The 25,770-nt window shown below is 38.3% G+C and overlaps 1 protein-coding gene across 4 annotated transcripts in view; it reads left to right on the top strand.

The window, feature by feature from the left end:
• Positions 1-25,770, top strand: part of klhl4 (kelch-like family member 4) — a 117,460-nt gene that overhangs the window by 75,862 nt on the left and 15,828 nt on the right. For all 4 annotated transcript variants that reach the window (XM_061236710.1, XM_061236709.1, XM_061236711.1 and 1 more), the window contains exons 2-6: positions 8,980-9,147; positions 10,603-10,739; positions 13,609-13,805; positions 16,789-17,001; positions 20,660-20,846. In XM_061236710.1, the coding sequence (XP_061092694.1) occupies positions 9,005-9,147; positions 10,603-10,739; positions 13,609-13,805; positions 16,789-17,001; positions 20,660-20,846 (877 nt within the window). In that variant the 5' untranslated portion in view covers positions 8,980-9,004. The remainder of the gene's footprint in view (positions 1-8,979; positions 9,148-10,602; positions 10,740-13,608; positions 13,806-16,788; positions 17,002-20,659; positions 20,847-25,770) is intronic.

Genomic DNA, 25,770 nt, shown 5'->3' with positions numbered 1-25,770 from the left:
ATGGCTGTGTGCTTTTTACATTATTTAACATTTTACTTCTTCATGAATTTCTCTTGCACAATATCCAGTTCCTGTAAATTTTACATTGGTATAACTATGTTCCTTTGTGTTAGATATCTTGTAGTGTTGTTCACTGAAGCACGGAATAAATAAACTGAAGTGCAAAATGCAGTATAATAATAAGCAAAGAAATGCATTTTCTTGAATAGTCTATCTTAAGCTCTCAATTCTTGGAAATTGTACACTCACTGAGCTCTTTATTAGGAACACCTGTACACCTACTTATTCATGCAATTATCTAATCAGCCAATCGTGTGGCAGCAGTGCAATGCATAATATCATGCAGATATGAGTTAGGAGCTTCTGTCAACCTTCAGAATAGGGAAAAATGTGATCTAAGTGACTTTGACCATGGAATGATTGTTGGTGTCAGACAGGGTGGTTTGAGGATCTCAGAAACTGCTGATCTCCTGGGATTTTCACGCACACTAGTCTCTAGAGTTTGCAGAGAATGGTGCGAAAAACAAAAAAACCTTGTTGATGAGAGAGGTTTGAGAAGAATGTCCAGACTGGTCAAAGCTGATCGGAAGGTGACAGTCATGTAATTAACCACATATTACAACAGTGGTATGCAGTAGAGGATCTCTGAACACAGAACACATCAAACCTCTAAATGGATAGGCTACAGCAGCAAAATAACTAATAAGTATAATACATACCTAATCAAGTGCTTACTTAGTGTATATTGGTGGCTAACAATGCCATTCAAACTTATTCTTGATGAGGGTGCCCAAAATTTAGAAAATGTATGACCCTGCTGTTCACAAGCAATAAATCACAAAAATTACCACATATGCACAGAAAAATGCCATGGTGCAAATGTCACTGTAAAAGACGCCAGGTGATTGCCACATCCAGGACACACACAAGTTACATATAGCCCTTGTGTATATATGTTATATTTAGCATAAAATATGAACTCTACATCATAGCAGATTGCTGGTCTATTTTAGATTTGAGCAAAAGGCCTTCATTTAGGCAAATGAGAAAACATATAAATGTTTGGCTAATTATCCTGAAACATTTTTTTATTTTTTATATCCTCTGGAAACACACCCCAAAGGAATGATTTAATCACCTGCAATGCATTTTAAACAAAGTGATTCTGAGCTGATTTACTGTTGGGGCATAGTGAACAACAGAGCCATTTTCCTGCCAACAACAGCGATACGATTGATGTGTATCTACTAAACCTACCAGGATTGCTGGGTTCCCATTAAAAGTGTATATCACTGCTACACAGAGAACAATAAAAAGACAGAATGTAATTTCATTGGAGAAGTTATAGAGACCTATATATTTACAGGGCCTTTGTGTGGGTGGAGAGATGCCTGCCGTCTCATTAAAAGCAATTCTGAAAGTGCTGACTGCTACTTCTCATAGAGATCTTTCCTTACTGAAAACAAAACAACTTCCAATATTTTCTAGTTATATTCCCAGTTCCACACCTAAAGACACACATAAAGAACATGATATTTTCACACACAGAGATGGTGTTTTTTTTTTACTTTCTGAAGAAATGGCTGTCTAGATAGCAATTCAATGCCATTTAAAACATTAAATGAACCAGATACAGATCAAATTAAGCACACTTCTTGATTCACTGCAACTATACAACTTGCTATGGAAACTGGAATGGATTGTAGGAGAGGCACATCACCGACTGGTAACCTGACATCTGCAGTAGTTTGGCAGAACAGGTGTAGTTAAACCCACCCTACTCCTGGAGAATCATAATTTTGTTATCCACCCATGTCACTATATGGCCCTCACTGCTACTGTAAATTATGTTTGTAAGTCAAGCTTTATGTGACTTAATATATGTTATACTAAAACAATGCAAGCATATTCACATTGAGCTGAAAATTCCGCATCAGTATCATGATACTGTGGACCAGATTTACTAAGCCTTTTGCGAAGATTTTCAGGCGCACATATTACGTATTGTGCCCAGGAAACATGCATTGTATGTATCAAACTGGTGCACAGGAACCACAGTTTGCGTACAATGTAGGTCAGGGGTGTCAAACTGAATCCCCAGGGGGCCGCAGTGTCTGCGGGTTTTCGTGGTTTCCTTTCAATCAGCTGCCAATTAAGGCCAATTAAGGCCTTAAGAACAAGGCGTGTGGATACTTTAACCAATCAATGACTTGAATGAACCCAGAACACCCCAAACACCAGCAGACACTACAGCCCTCCAGGACTGGAGTTTGACACCTGTGATGTAGGTGATTCATCACAAGATGCGCTTCTCTTCTTTAATGCGCATATATTTAAGGGTGGATCCCACAAATAAAGGGTGGAGATATTATAAGTGTGGCTGATTATGTATTCTTTTGAATTGACGAAAGTTCACGCACTTAACGATAGTCGATTGTGCGTAAAGAGCAGGCGTAAACTGAGGCGCAACCAAATCAGTCACAGGCTCCAAATCTTTAAGTAACTTTGCGCTGAAATAATATTAGGTATCAAAATCACACTTTTTTAACTCCAAGAAATCATTAAACAGATTATTAGTATTAAATATGAATTAATGATTGCAGCCAAGCAATAATTAAGGTTGGGTTTTTGTCACAGAAATTCATTCTGAATGCACGCCTTCATCTTTGATTTAATGCAGTAATTCAGTAACATCACAGCCTGACACATAAATGTGCTCCAGTAAGCCAAAGCTCAAATGTCAATTTAAAGGTATCCTCTGGGATCTGACTTTTCCTTGCTAGCAGGAATATGTCCCTTGCTCTCTCTGCTACTGATAGAACTAGACCTCTCAAGTATGTTTTAGGAGTCATTGTAAACCAGTGACATTTAGACTTGAAAAGCATTCATGGGCCTTTATATCAGTCGTGATGCATCCAAAATGCTGACATCCATAATGAAAATAGCCTCCCCTAATGACCTGCTTACCCTGAGTGATACTATTAAAGTTGGCCTGTCACACCAAATTGTAAAATCCAGAAATAAACCTCACTATAAAACAAGACCTGTAAATGTTTACCCTCAGCTGTCTTCCTCTGAGGGAATCGTATTGGAAGAACACTTCAGCAGTTGGCTACAAATGCATTAGACTCTTGTGTGCTGTTTCAGAGATGAGGCCCAGGCAAGGCTTAATCTGAAAAGGGTTTATTGTATATTCAGTCTTGCAGAATATAATCAAGGCGAGCACCACTTGTGGCGATTTATGCAAATACTTGTGGGGATGTAATGTTTGCGGCCTTCCTTACCAATTATCTTTGGGAAAAGGCAATGATGGAGTTTAAAGTAATGCATCTTTCTGAGAAAGATGGGGATCATAGTAATTCTCAAGTACTCTCAAACACGGATACTTGAAAAATGAGCATTGCTGGGATTATTTACTCTATTTTGTTATAGAATCAAATACTTAGTATCTAAGTTGTGTAGGCTCAGCAGATTTAGCATTCAAATCTCTGCTCAGCTTTTCATCTCCAAAGAGGAAAACAAACAGGCAAGCTTAGAAGATACTCAGTAGACAGCATTTCAAACTGTGCTGCTGATCCATTTGAAGTGAGGGAACAGCTGGATGAACATTGACTTGAGATAATCAGCTGGTTGGCAGAGCACAGTCAGTACACTACAACAGCTGACCCTGATCTGAAGGGTAATACTCACAGAGCCAAACCAATCACAAGTGACGACCTAATTCCTAATCTTTTCTCATATGGGCCTTCTATTCCAGTTCAACAATAAACAAACAAATACTTTAAAATGACATGTGAAAACGGTCTCACTGTTAGCTAACTGGGGATGCAACTCATTAATATCCTCTATAAATGCAACCCCCACCCCCTTAAATTCTCATCGAAAAGAAATTGGCAGCCTATAAATGAATATTTTGGTAAGGGTATACACAGTACTTGGCACTTGTACATAAATGGAGCTGAATTTGTGATGAACCCCGCGACAGCAGACATCAGTTGGTGGATAATTTAACCCTCAGGCACCAGACGATTGATCAGTATTAACATACATACAGCCCTTAATCCGAGACGGAACCATTTCTGCTGATGAGCCCTATAAAGCCAGTGTCGCCACAGAGGATAATCTCTGCCCGAGTGCTGGGTTTACAAAGAAGGCCACTCATAATTCTTCCCAAGACTTACCAACACTCTCCTTCTCACTGCCTTTCAATTGTGATTGTGATTTGCTATGAAACTTTATTTCTAGGGCTGTAGCCTCTGCTCCATGTGACTGTAAGACACATCCAGTATCAACACATGCTAAATATAACATCAAGTTATATACAAATATTACACACCTATGCATGATCCAGATTGGCTGTAAAATGGATAACGGTGCAGGTTTATAGAGGAGAATGTCAAGAGAACCACATGAAGTTCATAGCATCCATTGTTTATGCCGTAATATGCTAAAAGTACAATAACAGCCACCTGCAAGGTATTGATTTGATCAATATGGTACCGCTGTGCAAGTCCAATAAATGTTGAGTGCTGAAATAGATCTGCTGGCTTAATGCGGTATGCAATATCCCATGTGGCATAGCGACTGTATCTGCACAGCCGCTTGAAAAGTACAAGCCATCTTGCAAGGCAAAGAAAAAACAACACCACAACATCACACAGCCTTACATGTAGTAATCTCTTTTTTGAAATAATATTGTGATTGTGAATCTCAGAACATTGATTGTGGGAATTTGTAAATTATGCAGGGAGCACATGCTGAAAGTTGAACCTAATTGAATTCTGGATTCTCAGGTGGATCTATACCATCGCATACATAAATGCTGAGAGCCTTGTCTAATGTCCTTTGTGATCAAAGCCCATTCACGTGGCAATTAATGATTTGACAGGAGAACAATTAACTTGTTGGCATGATATAAAAGCCTGCAAGATGTACTGAAATCAAAGCATTCGAATTCAATGGAGAAAACTCCTTTACTGACACTGGCTGTGCATCTCACAGAGAAGCACATTCCTTGTCACTGCAAAAACCTGAGATACCTGTGTTGTCTGCACTGAAAGCCATGAAGGTGAAAGTTGGGAAAAAAGAGCACTTTCAGTTTCAGAAGAGATTTGTGTGTGATCAATGTAATTCACCAGCCCCTGACAGGCGCTTTGGGACTTAATTATTTTTTATGGGCTCTCGTAAAATTCCTCAACTCAATTTGAGCTACGGTACTATAAATTTGTCTGTGTGAGCAAAGTGTGGCAGGTAATTTCAAATTATGATCAAACTACAGTTCATTTCAATGAGGAAGGTAGTGCAGCAGTACTGCAACTTTGGGTAAATGTATTTTTTTTTCAACATTTTCCGCTAATGAAAACATGCTATAAGCCCATACAGCACATGGACACATACAGTATCTGTCAGGTTATTGTGGGTCTGCGCGACAGTCATGTATACTTGGATGCACATCTTATCATCATCAACCGGCTGCCTAGTGGAGAATGATTCAGATGTCCCAAGCTATTGGTAATGCTTTGCACATCTAACCAGTCTCAAGCATGCAAGGTCGTGTTGGCAGTTATTCATATAGAGGTCAGTGATGGACATAGTATAATGCTCTCTAGTCATGGCAGCACATCAGAACAGCCCCTGAAACATTGGGACAATGGCGTGAGATGGCATGTAAACTGCCACAGATCACACAGATTAATTTAATTGCTGCACTCCAGATAGATGCACGCTGGGATAAAAAGTCCAGAATCTGTGAAACGGCAATAGTTCCACTGCCTCGGTTTTATTGTCTCAGCAAATTTTTGTTAGCAAGGTCAACATACTCAGTGGTAAAGATCACAAGCATAAGGATATTGCCTGCCAAAACAAAATGAGTTTTCTTCACATTTCAATCAGTAACTGAAATTACAAACAGGTCTTATTAACTAAGTCTTCATTCACTTGCCTTGCTCAGTTTTTCTGCACTATGGCCGTTTTAGAGAGGGCTGACTTAAACTTCATGTTCTGTTTCCCAGATTGTGTCAGAACAGGCGGGAACCATAAATTCGACCATCCCAGCTGGTTATTACATTATTGCTGAGGCATGTAATTAACTGGAAGCTTTTTAATTTACCTTGTGAACCGTGTTTACAATTTTTCTAAGATGTTCTTACAATGGTGCCTCAGTCACTGCAACTCTGCCATGGTCAGTGTTTATTATATGTTACATTTTAGGACTTAAGCAACTTAAGAGGAAGGTATTGAAATATGTTTATTTGAATGTGCATATTTAACTATGCAAAGTTACATTTCTTGATTACCATTACGTCTTTCAATCTTTGAGGTGACACATACTGTACCATTTTAATGACCTCGTTGATTTGGAATGGAAAGATGAACACAGGGTCAAATTGCAGGAGTCAAGTCTGGAGACTGAGATGGACATTGCAGAACATGGATATTGTTATAACATTGTGCTGCAGGAAGATCCACTTATAACCAAGTCGTAGCTGCCTAGCAGAGACTACCATATTTTCTGCCTTGGACAACTGACAGCAAATCATCTCCAAAACATCAATGATCCACCTCCATATTTCACAGTAGGTATGAGGTGTTTTACCATCAAACTCTCTTCCAGTCATAATTCCAATAATGTTTTGTTTATGTTTTGTTTTGTGCTCAGAAAGGGCTGTCTTTCTGCCACCCTGCCAAATAATTTTGGCATGAAGGTGGTGTTTTATGGTTCTTCTTGAGACTCAATGACCCCAAAATGCAACCAATCTCTGCAATTCTTAAACCATGATCCTTAGGTTCTTTATGGCGAGTTTGCAACCATTCCACATGTTCTTTATTATTGCCCTCTGTAATGAGTGAGTTACGTAACCTTTGCGCTCAGGGGGCAGTTTGTGACCTGACAGCTAGGTGAGGGTTGCATGTTCATGCTACATTATGCATCTTGGGTGATATGTACAATAAACTAATACGTTGCTTCCTTCATGTCTCCAGTGTCTGTGTACTTAATGTACGACTGGTAGTTCATGAACTATTACTGACGTGTTGACAACCCTATCCCAGGGGAACACAGACCAACTGCACTCCTGACTCATTATGCCTTACATTATATTGTTTGTTTGGACCGATTAACAGACTTGCGATGGTCAATTTCCATCTGTGTCTTCAGAATTGGCAGTGTTGTGTTTTTTTTCCCATGCTGATTCATCACAAAGGGATTTTGCATGCTTGTTGCCTTTTTATACTCTAGTGGGATTTGTTGAGCGGGGTTGTATTGCCAATTTCACTTTAATGATTTCATTTTGCTTCCTCAAGTTTGAACACAACATATAGATTACTATCTGTGTTGTTTATTGTATGCAGGCTTTTCTCTTCATTGTTACTAAGGGTGCCAATAATTCTGGAACCCACTATATGTGAGACATACTGCATGGGTCCACATCTTTGTTGTCATTTATTTTGAATTCAGTAAGTAGAGCACATCATTCTTATATGTGATTGATTTGGCTTTTTACATTAAAACATTTTAAAGATTGAAAATTGTATCATTGGATTTGCTGGTTTGAATCACCACCTCTGCTCGGAGCTATGCTTTCAGAAGATTGCTTTAAACATTTAGAAAAACAGTTTTTAAAAATGTAAATCTAAGTGGAGTTAGATCTGGTTTGACTTGAATAAATTTGCTTTTAATTCATTTGGAAGACGACATGGTGCATCTGTGCTAATTTGCTAAAATTTACACCATTGGAAAGAGACATCCATGGTTTTAATTTTCCACTTTTTGTTTCAATTTTCCCCTTTCCCCTGAAAGCAAATTATGCTTAACAGTTGGCCAATGGGTAGTCACATCTAGTTATATTTTCTTGCTTTTAAAATTCAGTTTTAAACATGGATTCATTGTTTAAACATCTTTCTGAAAGATTCCCACTCACATTTCCACCGACATTAAGTGATTTTAGTAGAAGTAGTAGTAGTAGTAGTAGTAATAATAATAATAATAATAATAATAATAATAATAAGCAAAGCAATTTAAGCATTTCTTGTACATTAGTGCTGTAGAAGCATTTATTTTTTAGAACATGCTGTAGACCACTGCATACTACTTTCCCCATGAAAAACCATGAAAACTGAGGGCCCTGTGACAAATGAAAGACTCACTCCATTTTCTGCATAGAAACACCCGGTATTTTTTTAATGTCTTAAAATAGAATAAGTTGTTTCCCAGCTTTCAACAAACAATCTGAGCTGTTTACACGGTCTGAAATACAAATTTAAAAGCAGCAAATGGATTTTATCCATGAAGGACACATATACAGCAAGCAGAGTAGAGCCAGGAGTTTGAAGGATTATTTAGATGCTGTACAACAGCGTGTAATCTAGCAGTCTGCTGGGAGAGGAGATCAGCATTTCCACTTTTTATAATTCTGATCCTGAGAAGACGCAGATCCCATTGAAAGTTCATGCTCATGAATAGAGGGGCATTTTAATTAAATGGCAAGCGCTGCCCAGACTGTGTGCTGCCCCATCGGAATATTTTGTTTCTGTATCCATTTATGTGTGTCTTTTGAATTTTGTAGTGCTGAAGTTATTTGTGGCTTTATCACTTTCAGTAGGCTTTTATCATATGAGTTCAAGCTACTTGGTCTGATTCAGTGTCAAGGACACACACTTTTCATCACATCAAATCATTAGCTGATTTCACAGGCCTGGTAATCTGTTTGAACATCGGACTGTGGTTTTATATGGTATTGATACACTGCCAAAAATCCTTGGAACAAGGGCCTCGAGCTGAATGACACATTTGCACAGTCTGACTTTGTGGAAACAAGGTGTATATACCGTAGTAAGTCAACCTGAACTGTAAATCAAAATCAGTCCTCAAACTTGTATTTCTCAACAGAGTCTTCACATTTACCCATGATGCCTTTCCGTTCATAGCCAGGGGCTCTCACAACTCACAGCTCGCGCATTTCTGATTTTTGTTCTCTCCAGGTTGTCTCTAAGTACCTACTCTAGGATGAACTCCCATTGCTCGGACGAGTTTTTCCAAGCTATAAACCATGCAGAGCAGACCTTTCGTAAGATGGAAAACTATCTCCAGCACAAGCAACTGTGTGATGTACTACTGATTGCTGGGGACCACAAGATCCCTGCCCACAGGTGAGCAACCTCAAGTTCTCCACACAGACTCTTTCGGTTCCTGCCAGTGGGTGAATAATAGCATTGTCCAATCAGACTGTCTACAGGTCCCTGCCAACAGGTGAGTAACAGCACATTCACATTCATTAGACCTGTTCCCTGCCAGCAACTCTAACAACCCCAACCCAGTTACAAAACATCTGCAAGTACAAACAGACTTGCACTTCATCTAAATATGCTTTTATATTAATTTTAATGTAACCCAATAAAAACTGGGCTGATTCTTTAACTTTTTGCTTTTAATGCGGTACTCCACCACTGTCCATTGTGTACTAATCATACAATACGTATGTGTGTATCTTTAAAGCAAAACAATTCAAGATAACACAAAACAGTATTGTTAAGATAATTACAGTAGAATGATTTGATGTGAAGTGCAAAAGAGTCAAAGCTAATAGTACCACTTGATTAATAATTAATTTGAAAGGTTGACTTTGCTTCACCAACATTTTCTACAATGTTCATGCAAAGATATAGCAGCTTATAGAGGATTTTAAGTTTAAATTTCGATTTCACATTTACGGTATTTGTAGTTGTGACCATGTCACAGTATTTGTAGTTTATCAACCAACACTGGCGAGTGTTTCTGATTTGTGACCTGTGAAATGTATGATGCTGTTTTCATAAAGGAGTTGGGTACTGTACTGCTGCAGTGGATTATTAAAGTAAAAAAAAATGAAAGGTAAGCATGAAAGAGAGAGATTGCTTTTTTGGTCCCCATGAAGAGTGAGTTCTGAGCAAAGTGAATTCATTTAATTCCAGAGCTTTCCAGCCATCCTGGTCTCCCATAGCTCAGCCTTCCTCACTCAAAAGAAAAAGGCTGACCTTTACCCTACCCCTGCAATGTTTCCCTTCCATCGTTCTGTCGCTAATTTTTCTACATATAGCCACCAAAGACCATCATCAAACAGCTGTTGGTTGCTGCCACTACAAAAAAAGCTAAATAAATATATAAAGATCACAGTGAAGCGGACATGTATTTTGAAAACTTTTTGCTACAGTACATACAGTACTGTAGCAATGACTGAAAAAGAAATAATATTTTTTGTATACTACTTCCCAAACACAGTTTGTGCTACAAATGGCTGTCTGGGGGTAGGATTTGCTTTGGTAGGATACATTTATTTTTTAACCCTTGACATTGCAGGTGTATCCACTGTTGTGTAAGTCTCTCATAATCTATCCACAGTGCTCCATTCACAGACCGCTTCAAATTCAAAGAAGAAAGAAATCACCCCTCAGATCTAGTGCTAATGTTTAATCAAACAAACAGCTAGCTGAGAAACCTGTTCTCCCTATTCAATTAGTCGCAGTACAACAGAGAAACCTCACATGCTGTTTTGGGCACACATTTCTTGTGGTTCTGGTGGGATGGATATTGGGAAGGTTGACGCATGTCTCCCTTGCCAATTGCAGGCTTGTGCTGAGTGCAGTTTCAGACTACTTTGCCGCAATGTTCACCAATGATGTGCGGGAGGCCAAGCAAGAGGAGATCAAGATGGAAGGTGTGGATCCAGAGGCGCTGAGATCGCTGGTTCATTATGCGTACACTGGTAAGTGCTTCTCATAAAGCACACGCGTCACCCACCTTCATACAGTTAAGCAAGACTAATATGGCAAAGTAATGCTTATATGTCAATGTAATTTAAACAGCTAGGAGCAGCTGTACATGTTGATGCTTTTATTAGTGGGGAGGGGGCTTGCTGCCCTGCACTGCTAACAAGGCAGATTTATGTGGAAGAGTGTTTTCAGTGCTAACTCACTGTTGTGTGAAAAAACAGGCATTGATATAAACAGACTTGGCTGGCTTGTACATTACTTGCAATTCACTAATTTATTTTTGGAGCATGCCCATTTATCCATACATTCCCTTCATGCTTGCTGTACTACAATTTACAATTCCACTTAAAGCAGACACATTGACAGCCATTTGTTTTTCAATCAATATCATGAGATTGTACAGCTTGAAAAGAAAGCTGGAAATTTGCACCATGAGTATTCTGTAGGGTGTAACAGTCACAAATAGGCCAACAGGGTATTCCCAGATTTAGAAACCCTCATACATACAGTTGTTGAAGGAAATACATTTCTCATGTCTGGTTAAAGAAAATAGGGCAGTCATAGATATATGGAGCCCTAAAAATTATAGAAAGGGATATAATACATATTTTTGAAACACAGTACTGAAGTAATTCTGATTGGATGCTAGGTGGTGATTATTTTTGTATAGGGTGCCCTGTAGCGTAGTGGTTAAAGTACATGACTGGGACCCACAAGATTGGTGGTTCGTTCCCTGGTGTAGCCACAATAAGATCCGCACAGCCGTTGGGCCCTTGAGCAAGGCCCTTAACCCTGCATTGCTCCAGGGGAGGATTGTCTCCTGCTTAGTCTCATCAATTGTATGTTGCTCTGGATAAGAGCGTCTGCCAAATGCCATTAATGTAATGTATAATCCTTCAAAGTTTGGCCGATAGTACCGGTAAGTAAACCATTCTAAATTGCTGCATCTAATGTTTTGCTGGTTTGCTAGCTAACGTTTCTATGTGACATTCTGAAATGGTTGTTTGTAAAAGGACAATTCTCAATTATCCATAATCTTTTATGGCTAGATATGACCAGCACAAAGCTGGCTATGTTAGCTAAATTGTGTGATATACGGTAGTTGTGTATGTAGCCCAAGACGATTTTGCAATTTAAAAACAGCCGGTGTAAAAAAATCAAGGTGGACTGGGAATTATGAATACTAAGTGGCAAATAAGAAACCAATTTAAGCTTTCTTTAAAACCTTGAAAAAATTAGGTATATTAAAAATATATCAAAACCGGATTTAGCCATCTAGCTTCTCTATTTTGATCAGAATTTAGCCAACATATCTAACCATAGCAACATGCTGGGACTGAAGTAGTTAGTGCCAGCAAAAAAAGTTTTATTTTGAGGGTGAATTGGCGGGAAATATTAACAAACCCTGTTTATATTTCTATCTCTGTAAAGGACCATGGTATAAGCGGAATAATCCACTCCGAGGAGGCCATTACACGGTTTTAATGCACTCGGCAGGTGGTTCTTCACCTCTGCATCTTCCGTTAAAACTGTGTTATGACCATCTCATTGTGGATTATTCCTTACATATACATTGATAGTTTATCTGAATTTTCAGTTTAGCTCTGTGGTTTCTAGTCAGGACAAAACAGTTCAAACATTGTTCCCCTTCACAATGTACAGTGTATTGATATTTGTTTCATATTACAGAATTATCTCACAATTTCTCAATAACATTGAAAGTAATTAGCTGTATTTCCCACCCTGTAAAACTACCAGAATGTAAAAAATGGCTTTGGATTTACGAGGCTTTTCAATTGCGCTGTTGGGAATTGCTGCCCACGTGTATCAGTGGATCAAATCAATGGGCCTTGTTAGCAGAGCCTGCTGCTTTCAAAATGATTTAGATTGCAGTTTTTCTTTTGGGCAGCTGTGCAGCGATATTAAAAACACATTACTCCATCTTTCTCTCCATCTCCATCGGCAAAGTCACCAGGGGGGCTGTTCATTGCTTTAACAGCTTACGTGAAAATGCTATGTGCTGCAGTTGCAGAACATAGCCCTGCAATCTGGTCTCAGACACAGTCTCTTGGGCCCTAAAGTAATGATTTGTTGTTGAATGATGCTCTTATCCAGCGTGGTCACACTGTTTACTCCCAGTTGGAGTGCATTCCTCAAGGTTGCTATGGCAGTGTCACACCTGGGCCCACACATACGACCTTCTCTGCCATCCTGCTCTACTGGCATAGCAAAGCTGAATACTCAGGGGCTGGAGTTCGCTTAGAAGACACTTCTCCTCTCATGAGCTTTGTTCCACATACTGCAAATAACACGGATGTGGAGTATTGAATTGAGCCTCAGTCATTAATCACAACAACCCAATCGCTGCTGTTGTTGTGCAGAATGGGTCTTTTTACACAGTTTTTTACTGGACTTGAAGCTAAGGATGTTTCTATCCAAAAAACATGGTGTTCTTCCAGAAACATAAATCCAGTTTGGTTCAGCCTTTTTTATGTGATGTAACAAATTTGGCTCGCAGTCGCAGACTTTATATTTCATATAATATTTAGCCAGAGAAAATCATGTTAGTTTCTGTTTTAACTAGAGATGTGATACAGTTGAAAATTGTGTCTATGTGCTGGCTTCCAGAAGCCAATTAGATTCCATGTAATGCTTGTACAACCAACCAGAGAGAATATACACCTGTGTAAGCATTATATGGAATCTTATTGGCTTCCAGACTATTCTGTTGCACTTGGGTGGCTGTACAGATGCCCTGTTAACCATGGATGGCTGCATAGGTGTACTGTATCTGTATCTGTCTCTGGTTGGATTAGCAGGGGGTTCTCTTGGGTAATTTACGGTTTTTCTGTTAATTTGCAGGTGTACTGGAACTAAAGGAGGAGACCATTGAGAGTCTGCTGGCAGCTGCATGCCTTCTCCAACTCTCTCAGGTCATCGAGGTGTGCTGCAACTTCCTCATGAAGCAGCTCCACCCTTCCAACTGCTTGGGAATCCGCTCCTTCGCTGACGCCCAAGGGTGCATGGACCTGCTGAATGTGGCCCACAGCTATACCATGGTAACTGCAGCACACTTCCTAAGTCTTGACAAAATGTGTGTTTCACTGCAGCTGATGGGACCACAAGGACCTCATATGAAACAAATATCTCTGTGGGAAGGGAGAAGAGAGTTAAATCAGCTAAGAATAGGGTGCAAGCAATGTAAGAGGTTTCAAAGCAAATAGTTCCTAACAGCACATTGGCTTCAGGCCTGCAGCCATGGTAATGTGTTTCCGAGTTTATTATTCAGGAGGCGGGTATTGGGTGTCAGGAACTGCCCTCATGTCCACCTGTAATAAACTGAGACCCAGAATGCCAGAGAACAGCATTAATCTTGCTCCTGAGGCCAGGAGATGTGCTCTCCTGGTTCTGTTTCAGTGTCACGGGGGCCATCTGCTTTGTGAGCTGGCTTTGTGATGGCCATCCAGATCTTCCCTGAGGATGCCGGTGATCACTGGAATAACAAAAAAGACTGTCGATAAGACCTGGCTCACAAACTCCCGACCCAACAAGACAATTTCATTTCCCCCTAGAGAATCGGGGGCAGTGAATTAAAATGGTGATTCACAGCATGTCAGCTCCAGTTCCATTTATTTTATTTTTTTGCTGAACATCTGAGAATACCAACAATATATATTTTTTTACCCACTGTTAAGACTATGAGTATACGGTAAAATTATGTGCTATACAAGCAATTTGGATAATTATATGTGATGAAGGGAGAATTGGCAAGTTTGATTTATTTCTAGCAGTAGCTGTATATCAGTAACGAATGTGTAACATAAACTTTTAGACATTAGACAGCGCCATGATGTTGATTCAAATGAGGCGATGGTTCCCATACAACTTTGCACTTCAACAAATCAACAAAACCGTCCACACATTTCTTGATATTAAGCGCTAGGTTCTCTTAAAACTTCGTAATTCTTTTTGCATAAGTCTTCCCTGAGCTGGTGTTTGGAGGAATGGAAGTAAACAGTGAGGCTGGGGATGTCAAGACACAGATAACAGACTACAGGCAACCTAAGTGTTTGTTTAATCAGTTCACATCAAGTTTGTGCACAAATATAAAGTAGTTCCGGGTTGGTCCTTGACTTAGATATTGAGATATCCAGTGCTAAACTATAAAATGTGTTATTTGAAAGTACTTTTGTGTACACTGTTTGTACATACTCTGACATAATTTGTTCTGTCTTAAATTTAACACTTTTTTAGGACTAGTACAAAATAGGTGGAAATTGCCCTCTAGGGGGGCAAAGTGGAAAGGGTTAATACTGAAAAAAGAATGTGAGTACAATGAAAAGCATGATTCTTTCATCTACTTTTTGGAGGTTTTTGGAGGACATTGACCTTTCCAGGTTTTGGTCAGTTCCCCCTACCATCCCCAAAACTGAAACAATACTGTAGGTCATAGAATTGTCATGTCAGTGATGCCCAGGAAAGCAGCAAGAGAAGAGGAGAGCTGGGGGTGATGTGTCAGGCAACATCCAGAGCACACATTTGGCGGACAAAAATGCCTGAACAAAAGCGGAAACGACTCAGGAGATGGGCTGTTATCTCCTAAAGGACATCTGGTCTGAATGTTTACACTGGGCTGTTCAGAGTAGAGGTTCATCCAACCAGAAGACACAAACAGGACAACTTCCTGTCCACTCACTTTAATAATGAACACACAGACTGCACAGCTTCCTGTCTTGCTATCTCATGAGATCAGATGAACAGTTCTATTTTGAAAGCCGTGTTTTTTTTCCATTTCTTTCCACAGTGTGATCGTGATATCCTGTTCCTTTCTGTGAAAGTGTTGACATGCTGCTTCAAGTCTAATCTAGTCTGTTAATGACCCTAGTATTGTTAAATCTTGGAGATGTCAACCCGTCTCTAGAAGTATAAAATTTAAGTAACCTTTGGATTTTTACAACTACATTTTCAGAGTAATTTATGGTAATGACAATACCAATAGTGTAACCTATCTCATGTTTTTATGGGCAAGATATTATTCTTTCAAAACAGGTCTTTGCAGCTTGTGAGAACAATTAGTTTATACAGCAGACTTTAACTAATAATGAATAAACAGCCCTGTGCTATGTTTAACGACAGATGCTTTCATGCTGAACCACAAGATTCAGTTTGCTACCTTTTTGCTGTGCCTCTGTGTTTTTCTTAATATTGAGTATTGTAAAAAACGTTGCAAGAAAACAACTCTTGGTTCAAATTCATTGTTTATCTCACAAAATGGCCCTTGGAAGTAGTACAGTGAAATGTATGTAATTCAATTATCTGTTGCTGTCATGTGTGATGGTAATTGGCTATAATGAATCTGTATCAATGTACAACTGTGGTTGTAGGATGTGGATCTGCATTAAGCAAAACCCTATTAGATCAGTGAATGGAACCCATTTCATTACAACGTCTCATGCTGAGCTCTAAAAGCCTGAGCCCATATTTAGTAGAGGCAAAGTCATTTAGAACAGATTGAAATTATCAATAACTTGAAGCTTGGTCTCCTTATTTGCAAGGTGCAGTATTGTAGCATTTTGATACATGAAATGCATAGCAGACAAAGTGACAGATTTTCCAAATCTTCTTTTCTTTAGAATATTATAGAGTGATCCTTCAGTAAGCATCAGTATAGGGGCAGTTATTTCCTGGAGATTAACAGAACCATGAATGGGAGCAATTTTATTTGGGTCCATGTTAAATCTTACTATTTTAAGGAATCATGAGCTTTTTTTTTACACATAGTTTCAGTAGTGGGTGACCTGACATGCTGCTGGCATAAATGCATGTATGGACAAACAGAATTTCAGGTGAATTGAATCTGTAGCCTCAGAATTCAAACTAATGTCATATTTTGATTCTTGATCAACGTTTAATGTATAGCAAGGAGTGACAATTTAATATACAATCAAAAGCCTATAACAGCTTGAAAGTGAATTTTGACACAACACAGTTTGCTGCTGTTTCCTATTTTATTAAGTCCCCAGGATGCCACCTTTGTTGCAGGAGCACTTCCTTGAAGTCATCCAGAACCAGGAGTTCCTGCTTCTCCCCACAGCTGAGATTGTGAAGCTCCTGGCTAGCGACGACATCAATGTGCCAGACGAGGAGACCATTTTCCAGGCCTTGATGATGTGGGTGCGGCACGATGTCCAGCACCGACAGCAAGATCTGGGCATCTTGCTAGCTTACATCCGTCTGCCTCTCCTGCCACCACAGGTGTGCCAAAGAGACTGCCTGCTGGAAGCTCTACCATTTTGCCATTAGCCACAGTAGAATCTCAGAGATATAAATGCATAGGTAATGGAGGTTGTTTGGGCATTTTTTGGCAGAAATATTAGTAACTTTTAAAGGGCCCATTGCCCTTATGGAAATGGAATATACTGCAATATTGAAAGTAGCTCATTTTGAACCTCAATGTCTCACTTGTTTCAAAATCTCAGTGCCATTTTGCTGGTCTTCTACCATGGCAACAAGCTTGCCAACTACTGCTTTTATGTGCAAAATGAACTCAATTAAATCCAACTGATCCTGACACAAGACAACTCATTATGTTGGTAATTCATAAATATACAACTGTACATTTTATTCAGTTTGAATTGGTCCTCAAAATTATACATTTTGTCCATAGACTTAACATGGGGAGACGCAATGCTAACATGAATGAGGCTAATTTCAAGTTCTAAATGAATGTGAGACCTTTATGTTTAACAACATTATTGGGTGCAGTTGTTGCAGCTTGATGACATTAAGTTACATAGCACACAGACAGTAGGCCAGCAGCAGCCAGTCTCATTTACTGTCCAAAATGGCAAGCAAGCACTCAATTTGTGAAAACGTGTCTGATACAGTAAAGCAAGGGCAGCCAAAAAATAGACCATCTTGTTATGTTGGTGTATTAGCTAGGTGACCAACAGTGAGTTCAGTAGGCTATCCAGCTAGCTCTAGATACATGGAAAAATGGCAATGGCAGTGTTAATGTTTGTGTTCTACCTCGCTACCTAGCTAACTGGCTTAAGATTTGACTGAATAAATGCGTTTCAGACAGCAGCATTATTGTTGAAATGGAAAACAATGATGCTAACTATACTTTTAAACCATGCACTGTTATGCGTACTAGCTATGACTACAAAATTAATTAATTAATTAATTCATTATCCTAACCCGCTTATCCTGAACAGGGTCACAGGGAGGCTGGAGCCTATCCCAGCATACATTGGGCGAAAGGCAGGCACACCATTCACTCACACACTCATACCTATGGGCAATTTAGACTCTCCAATCAGCCTAACCTGCATGTCTTTGGACTGTGGGAGGAAACCGGAGTACCCGGAGGAAACCCACACGAACACGGGGAGAACATGCAAACTCCACACAGAGAGGCCCTGGCCGATGGGGATTCAAACCCAGGACCTCCTTGCTGTGAGGCAGCAGTGCTACCCACTGCACCATCCGTGCCGCTGATTACAAAATTTGTATATATATATAATATTTGTATTATAACTTATTCTTACACTGAGAATCAAAGTGGTTTGTGAGTGACACAATCATTGAGTGCACATCATTTAATATGCAAGATTGCCAATATACTTTATAGTGCACTACTCTAAGAATATGAATTATTTGATAGGTTTGAATCTTAAATAATATACCCAGTGGTGAGCACATGTTGCTAGATGTACAGTAGATATGCATGGCTGTAATAGTTGTCAGAGACCTGTGCTGATACCATGATGGACAGCAGGCTGATGTTAGTGTTAGGTAACTGTCTTTTGAAGCTTTCATCAAATGCAAACATTTCACTTAAAACATAGGCTTTTGCGATTAATTATTAATAAGTTATAATAATATTTCACGGAAGTGCAATATATGACTATATCTTAAAGTGGCAATAATGAGTATATTTGCATTTTGCCAATATATTTGTAAGTGTTGCAATATAGAAATAATATTTGTGTTTCACTATATTTTACAGTATATTCCAGTTCCATGAGGGTGTGTTCTTTAGCAGTAGTGACAGAGCACATACCTTTGCTAAATTCTGATAGTATCTCTGGTTTTCTGTGACTTAGTTTTGTTAATGCATGCGTTTTTGATATGTCACTTGATAAGGTGTAATTGCGTATGATATTTCATTCCTGTTTGGTTGACCAGCCAATCTGCAGGTCAGGAGCTTTACTGCAGATAAAAATGTAGGTAAAAAAACACAACATACATAAAACTATAAAGATTACTGTTCCAGTATGTCAACTGCCAATTTTTTTTAATGCAAATATTATATTGTCAGGAAAAAAGCATGAAACAACTTGAAAACTGCACTCAAGCTAGTACTGTATAATCCTACAGCTGTAAATCTTCTCCTCAGCTCTGAATTTCACAAACGGCTTGATTAATGGCTGTGGCATTTTTATAATTGATCAGCCTCAGCTCTTGATGCAGTGTGAGTCTGCCATTCGTATGTCATTTTATACAAACAAAAAACAAACAAAAACTGTTAAACAAGAATAATGAAGGAAATTTGCCTGTGGTATTCCTAAAGGCAATGGCATTCCATGCAGAACTGTTGGACAGACCCTTGGCCATTGCAAGGCTAATGCTGCCCTTGTAATTCAATAAGAAATATTAAGCAGAATAAACCAGAAACATGAAGATCAGGCTCCATCTTTAATTTTTTGTGATGCTGTTACTCATGTTACTCATACTACTGTTATCCATTAATGGGCATCATTTTTATTGTAATCAAATAATATGCTTTGAGGAAGATCAATGAAAATGTATCTTTTAAAATGTGTTTTAAATGTGTTGTTAATTAAAGGGTTCAGCTGGGTAATACCTATCAAACAAACTAAACCTTCAGGGTATAGTTTCTCAGCGAGAGACTCAAACACAATTTTGCGTAATCACAAGAATGGGGCTTTATTTCAGTCTTATTTCCATTTTTGGTGGCAAACATTTCAGTTTTGTTGAGGCCATAATGTATGTGGCATAATATTTGTGATAATCGCAATTTGATTCGGAACATGCTCTGTCTGTGATATACAAACTTATTGCCCAATGATACCAATTGCATTCTTTGTCCCCATGTTGAAATGACTAAATAAAAAAGTATCTAATAAATATTTTAACTATTTGTAATGCTATATAAAGCTGTGGATGGCAGAGAGCAGGTTAGAGTGATCTTCCGTGGCACCTATCCTTTACTGTTGTCACAGCTATGACTGTAGGCAATGGCTCATGTGCGGTCATACATTTTAGATGATCTCTGCAGACCAGGAAAGATAGTAAATAAACCGAAAAGATTAGAAGTTATTGTAGGGCCCTCCACACATTAATTGCATTGCCTGCAGTTTCCCTGACGCTCCAGTCTTGAATGTGGGTGTTAATAAAATGCGGATTTTGAAAGGTTCAATTATGATATAAAGCTTGCCTCTATCATGTGGAATCATGTCATGTCACATATTCAGGGCATTCTGTATTTGTGAGCTCAGGAATAGGAATGCTCAGATAATTTTTTGCCTTATGAATGGAAAAATTCATGAAACTAATTTCTTATGAAACTAATTTCTCTATAACTCTTGGATTAAAGTTCCCATAACAGGGTGCTTATTTTCTGTTCTCTTTAGGTCATTGGGCATAATTCTACAATGTAGAATGTGATTGTACACTGTACAATATGATTGCTATATCTCTTGGATTAAAGTTCATAAACACCAATCAGCTGCACAAATAATTGTACATTTTTACTACAATGCTTTGCTTGCTGAACCACTGGTATGAATGCATTTTAAATCCAAAGAACTATAGATTGTTTTATAGATTAAATATTGCATGTAAGTTATTATTTTATAATAATGGTCATTTTATTTTTATATTTTAGCTTCTTGCTGATCTTGAAAATAATAAGATGTTTTCCGATGACCTGGAGTGTCAGAAGCTTCTTATGGAAGCCATGAAGTACCACCTGTTGCCAGAACGTCGTCCCATGCTCCAAAGCCCCAGGACCAAGCCCCGGAAGTCCACCGTTGGTGCGCTCTACGCAGTGGGTGGCATGGATGCCACCAAAGGTGAGCCCACTTTACTCCAGGCAAAAATGTATGTGACCGCAGTATTGCAGAAATGGAATTAATACGTGATTTTAGTCCTTTTTGGGGTTGTGGATAAGGAGCTGGGCATGCAGCACATCCCAGGAAGGAAAAGCTTTTCTTCTCTTGTATGATGATATTTGTCAAATAACAAACTTCAGAGGGATAAAGCAAGTTGGTGTTAAGCCATGACAGGTACGCTGGGTAAGAGAACCTGCTAAGCAAAGGAACAGCAGCTCACATGCTGTCAAGCAACTTGCTGAATCTTCGATTTTTCAGAAGGCCAACTTCATAAATCTATTTGTAATTGGTTTGTTGTTTCTGTTGGCAGATGGATTTTGATTTATCACTGCCATAGCAGGGATTCAATCTCTCAATAAAAAGGATTGACATAACTGTGGTTGCCTCTTTGTCAGAAAAAAGAGTTGTGTTAAGGGACCCTGAAGGACAAAGTGACATCTGATCTCAAAGCTCCACATGGACAAAGTGATAGTCGTATGGCTTAACCCTATCCACTTTGCCTTGTTATGGTTGAGTCATCGACATCGCAAATTATTTCTGCGTTCATATTTATATCATACAAAAAACTGCAAAGTAATAAAACTGCCAGATTTTTTAAAAGACTCTCCACTAATGAGGACAGCAGTTTAAATCCTTAACAGACTCTTATTTGCAAAGCAGGACCATAAAACTTTAGTCTCCCCCCGGCTATGCTCATGGTTTACAACCCCTACCTTCACCAGACAGACAATAAAAGGCATTTTCTAACAATCCTTTATACCATTTCTCTACATCAAAAAATCATGTTCCAATATAAGAAGACATGGTTTTTCTATTCTTAGCTCACTTTTATTCCACATCTGGCCAACATATTTCCAGTTTGGTAGAAATATATGTTTGTTTTGCAAACAGACATATTGATAGAACCAAATCCCACCTGGTTATGAAGCTACATTGTATTTAAAAAATCAGTTTTAATAGAAAAATAAACTTTTTGATCATTCATGTGTCTGGACAAAAAGATATGCAGATGGTTTGTATTTGGGGACACTTGAGGACATCTAGGTGAAGTTTTGGGAAATTGAAATGCCTACCGATATCTTTGCCATATAGTTAACCCAAACTGAGTGTAAACGTCTACATAAAACTGCTAACCAATAACCAATCATTTTTTTTTGAAGCTGAGTTTAGTTTTTCTGAGGCTCAGTTTAAAATAAATGCCTGTTCACCACCAGGCGCATTATTGATGTTTACATTCTAAGCTAGCAATGGACAAGCTACAGTCGTTGTAGCAATCTTTGGCAATTTCTGGGGGTTTAAAATGCAAATGCTGGGAATTGAATGCTACAGTATTATCGTCATCATATAATTTCTTTCAAATTCGTAGCTGTTGGTTCACTTATGGCTTATTGTAACATTATGTCATTTCTTAAGGTTCACAGAGGATCCGTGATTATTCGTTGACACACGGCTGGTAAAATTTAATTTAGCTTTCCACTATGTCGTATCTACATACAAATAAACAAAGCAATAGGCTACATCATTGGACAAATTTTGCATGCAACATCATGATATGCTGTTTACATTCTAAACTAGCAATCGACAAGCTGCAGCAGTTCTACCATGCAATCTTTGGCCATTTCAGTGGGTCAAGAATGCAAACACTGCTTCCAATTTAATGCTACTGTATTACTGTTATCAAATAATTTCTGTATGTTTTAAATCTGTAGCTGTTGGTTCACTTATGGCTTATTGTATGGCGCTTCTTAAGGTTCACAGAGGATCCGTGTTTATTCATTGACACGCAAATTCAAACTACTGGCGAACTGAACATAGCTTTCCACTATGCCGTATTCTACAATAGCAATACATCATTGGACAACACGCAATAGCTATTACTAAGTAGGCAAATTAAAAAGGTCACATAAAGGCTGTGTTGTGTTCTATCTAATGTTGGCCAGAGCTTAGTCCTTTGATCGGTAGCCATCGGATATTGAATGTGGAAATTCCCTGCTTTCAGTGAAAAATGGACCATGTTCATCTCACGTTCATCTCACCACGATTGCCCTGCGCCATATAAAATCAAATGCATTGGCAAAGTTTACCGTTGTATAAAAATATATCCAATTATATAGAGACCTGTATTGGCATAGAAGTAAAATCATTAGATCAGTCCCCTGTGGTAAAATAGACCAGCTGTTATCATATTATATCAGGCAAATATTGCTTGAGCACAGAATTTTGAGTGCAAAACCTGTAACAAAGTTCCTAACAGCAGCAGATTTACACATTTCATGCCAATCAAGTCTGTCAGGCAGAAGCCATGGGGAAGAGGGATGAAAATATAGTATATATTATAATTTTAACCAATGCATCTTAAAAAATGACACGCAATCGATCAACATGCCTGAATGTTCTGTCAACTGCAGGGGTTTAACTACAGGCCGCTGTAACTGTGAGGTTACACTGCATGATGTCAATGTAAATGTAAATCATAAATGTTACAAAAATGCTGATTTGCAATGTTGACGTCTAAATGGAACTATTAAGATGACCCAAATGAAGTTTGAAAATGCACTTAAATCTGTCAATACTTTTTTATTTAAGATATGGCCCCTAGTGATCATAAGCAGTATTGGTTACACGGTTAACTGCTTTAAAAGTGGGATTGTAAATGTTTGCAAAAACTGATGATTTGTTACATCCCTATTTTGCACAGAAGTTCACATCAAGTTTGTGCACAAATAGAAAGTTCTGGGTTGGTCCTTGAATTGTGATATTCAGTGCTGAATTATAAAAACATGAGGTGTATTTAATTTGTTTACACTGCATGTACATGTTCTGTCTCAAATTTCTGAATGGTAAAAGCCTCTTCTTTAATTTTGGCCTGTAACAGTGTGTATAGTAAATAGTTTTTGATCACTTTTATAAGACTAGTACAAAATGGGTGGAATTTGCCCTCTAGGGGGGGCAAAGTGCAAAGGGTGAAGTGCTGTGATGGGAATGAGAAGTCTATTCAAAATGATGAACAAAATGTCTTCACTGTGATATGCAAAAAGCAGGGCTGCAATGTGCAACAATATTGTAGCATTTCTGATTAAAATATGTACTATGTGAGCATAAAAACATTCCTATCACACCCACGTGACAAGTTGTTTTGTTCAATTAAGGTTTATCATTAGTAATGTTAAATCTGCGGGATTAAAAGTTCAACACAATATCTCTCCTCAGACTGACAATTGCCTGCATTATGGGAGATGTATTTCAAGTTGTCATAATTATTCCATAGCATTCCCCATAAATAGTGGTGCTTTAGAACTATAATTCCCACCTTACACTGTGAGAGATTTCGAGCGGTAGCGCAAAGTCAGTCTGTTCGCTGGAGTTGGCAAAATTGAGTTTTTACCTTGTGTAGCTGATATTATGAATTATTGTATTCAAACATTTAATTTGTCACAGTGTTTAAAGGTTTATTTTAATCAAAGTTATCCTCATGGTTTATGCTATCTATATTTTTTGCTACGAAGTATTTGACATTAGTATCACCAGTGCTATTGGCAAAAAAGTGAATTTACAGCCCTAAAAAGGTGTGTGTTTCAATGGCTTTATTTCTGTAGCCATTACTGTTTTATCGCCTCCTAATTTTAAATCCATGAAGAGGAAGGCTGTCCTTTATGTTTTAGAAATCTAATTTCTCAGCCTGCTTCAGATCTTTTGTCTATTGTTACTGTCTGGTGAGCTTTTGGTAAATGCGCTGATGAATTGCTGTGCCATTATTTTGGACTCCAAATCAAAAAAATGAATACAGAATTTAGGGACACCAAAATATTGTGTCCACTCCTGCCACAACAAAAACACAAATCTGTAAGTTATCATTTGGCAAGCTCAATAAGCTGTGACTTACTGTCAAACTATTATACAAAATAATATCACAGTTCATACGAGCTGCAGAAATACTCCAAGGCAAGGAACTTTGTCACAGTGTGACTTAACACAACCAGGCATTGCAAAATGTGATAACTATTCTCCTATATTAATAGTATCTCTATTTTAAGGAGCTGCTAGATGTGAGACTGTGTACTGTCTCTGAACTGAAATAATATTGGATAAAAGCACTGCCAATGTTATTGCTGTTTTGAGCCTAATCAAAGAGATTAGTCTAATCACAAATGTCACTTTGGATAAAAGTGTCAGCTAAATAACAAATTATTTTAATTATTTATTATTTCCTACCTACATTACTTAGAGGAGTTGATTATCATCAACAGACAGATATGAAAAAGGCTGATGGTAATATTAGTAGTCTATTGCTAAAATGGTCACGCTAAAAAGCCCTGGTGAACATTAGTTATGAAATGGACAATTTCCTTTGACCCCTCTCGCTATTATCTTTGATGAATATCCTCCAATACATACATACAATAGCACCATATTTATGTTTTTCATTTAGAACATGAACTTCTGGCTGCATGCATGTCAATACATGAAGCTTTAATACTATAAAGAATACCCAATGAGAAATGTTTTTCACAATTGAACTCAATTTTGGTTTTATGATTATAATTTTGATGTGTTAACATGTTTCGTGTAGTTTGGTTAAATTCATAACAATGTAATACTGTTATATGCAGGTTATATATTATTAAACAGTATTTTACATCATCAAGTTTGACAAAAATGTAATCAAACAATTAGCTCTGACCCCTTTTCCTTTGGAATATTATACAAATTAGCTAATTATGTTTCAGCCGAGGCAGTTTCCATCCCTAGCAGTCCCTCCCCTGGAGTCATTCCACACACAGTACTGCACAAACTGACGTAATGGAAAAACACTGCATTAATGAAGCATAAGGTATTACCGACTCCATTTTCGGTTTGCTGAAATTATAACATGCAACTTGCAAAG

Source organism: Conger conger, chromosome 3 (genome assembly GCF_963514075.1).
Source record: "Conger conger chromosome 3, fConCon1.1, whole genome shotgun sequence".
Lineage (NCBI taxonomy): Eukaryota > Metazoa > Chordata > Actinopteri > Anguilliformes > Congridae > Conger > Conger conger.
The sequence above is the reverse complement of the archived record's forward strand: the minus strand, read 5'-3'. Positions and strand labels throughout refer to the sequence as shown.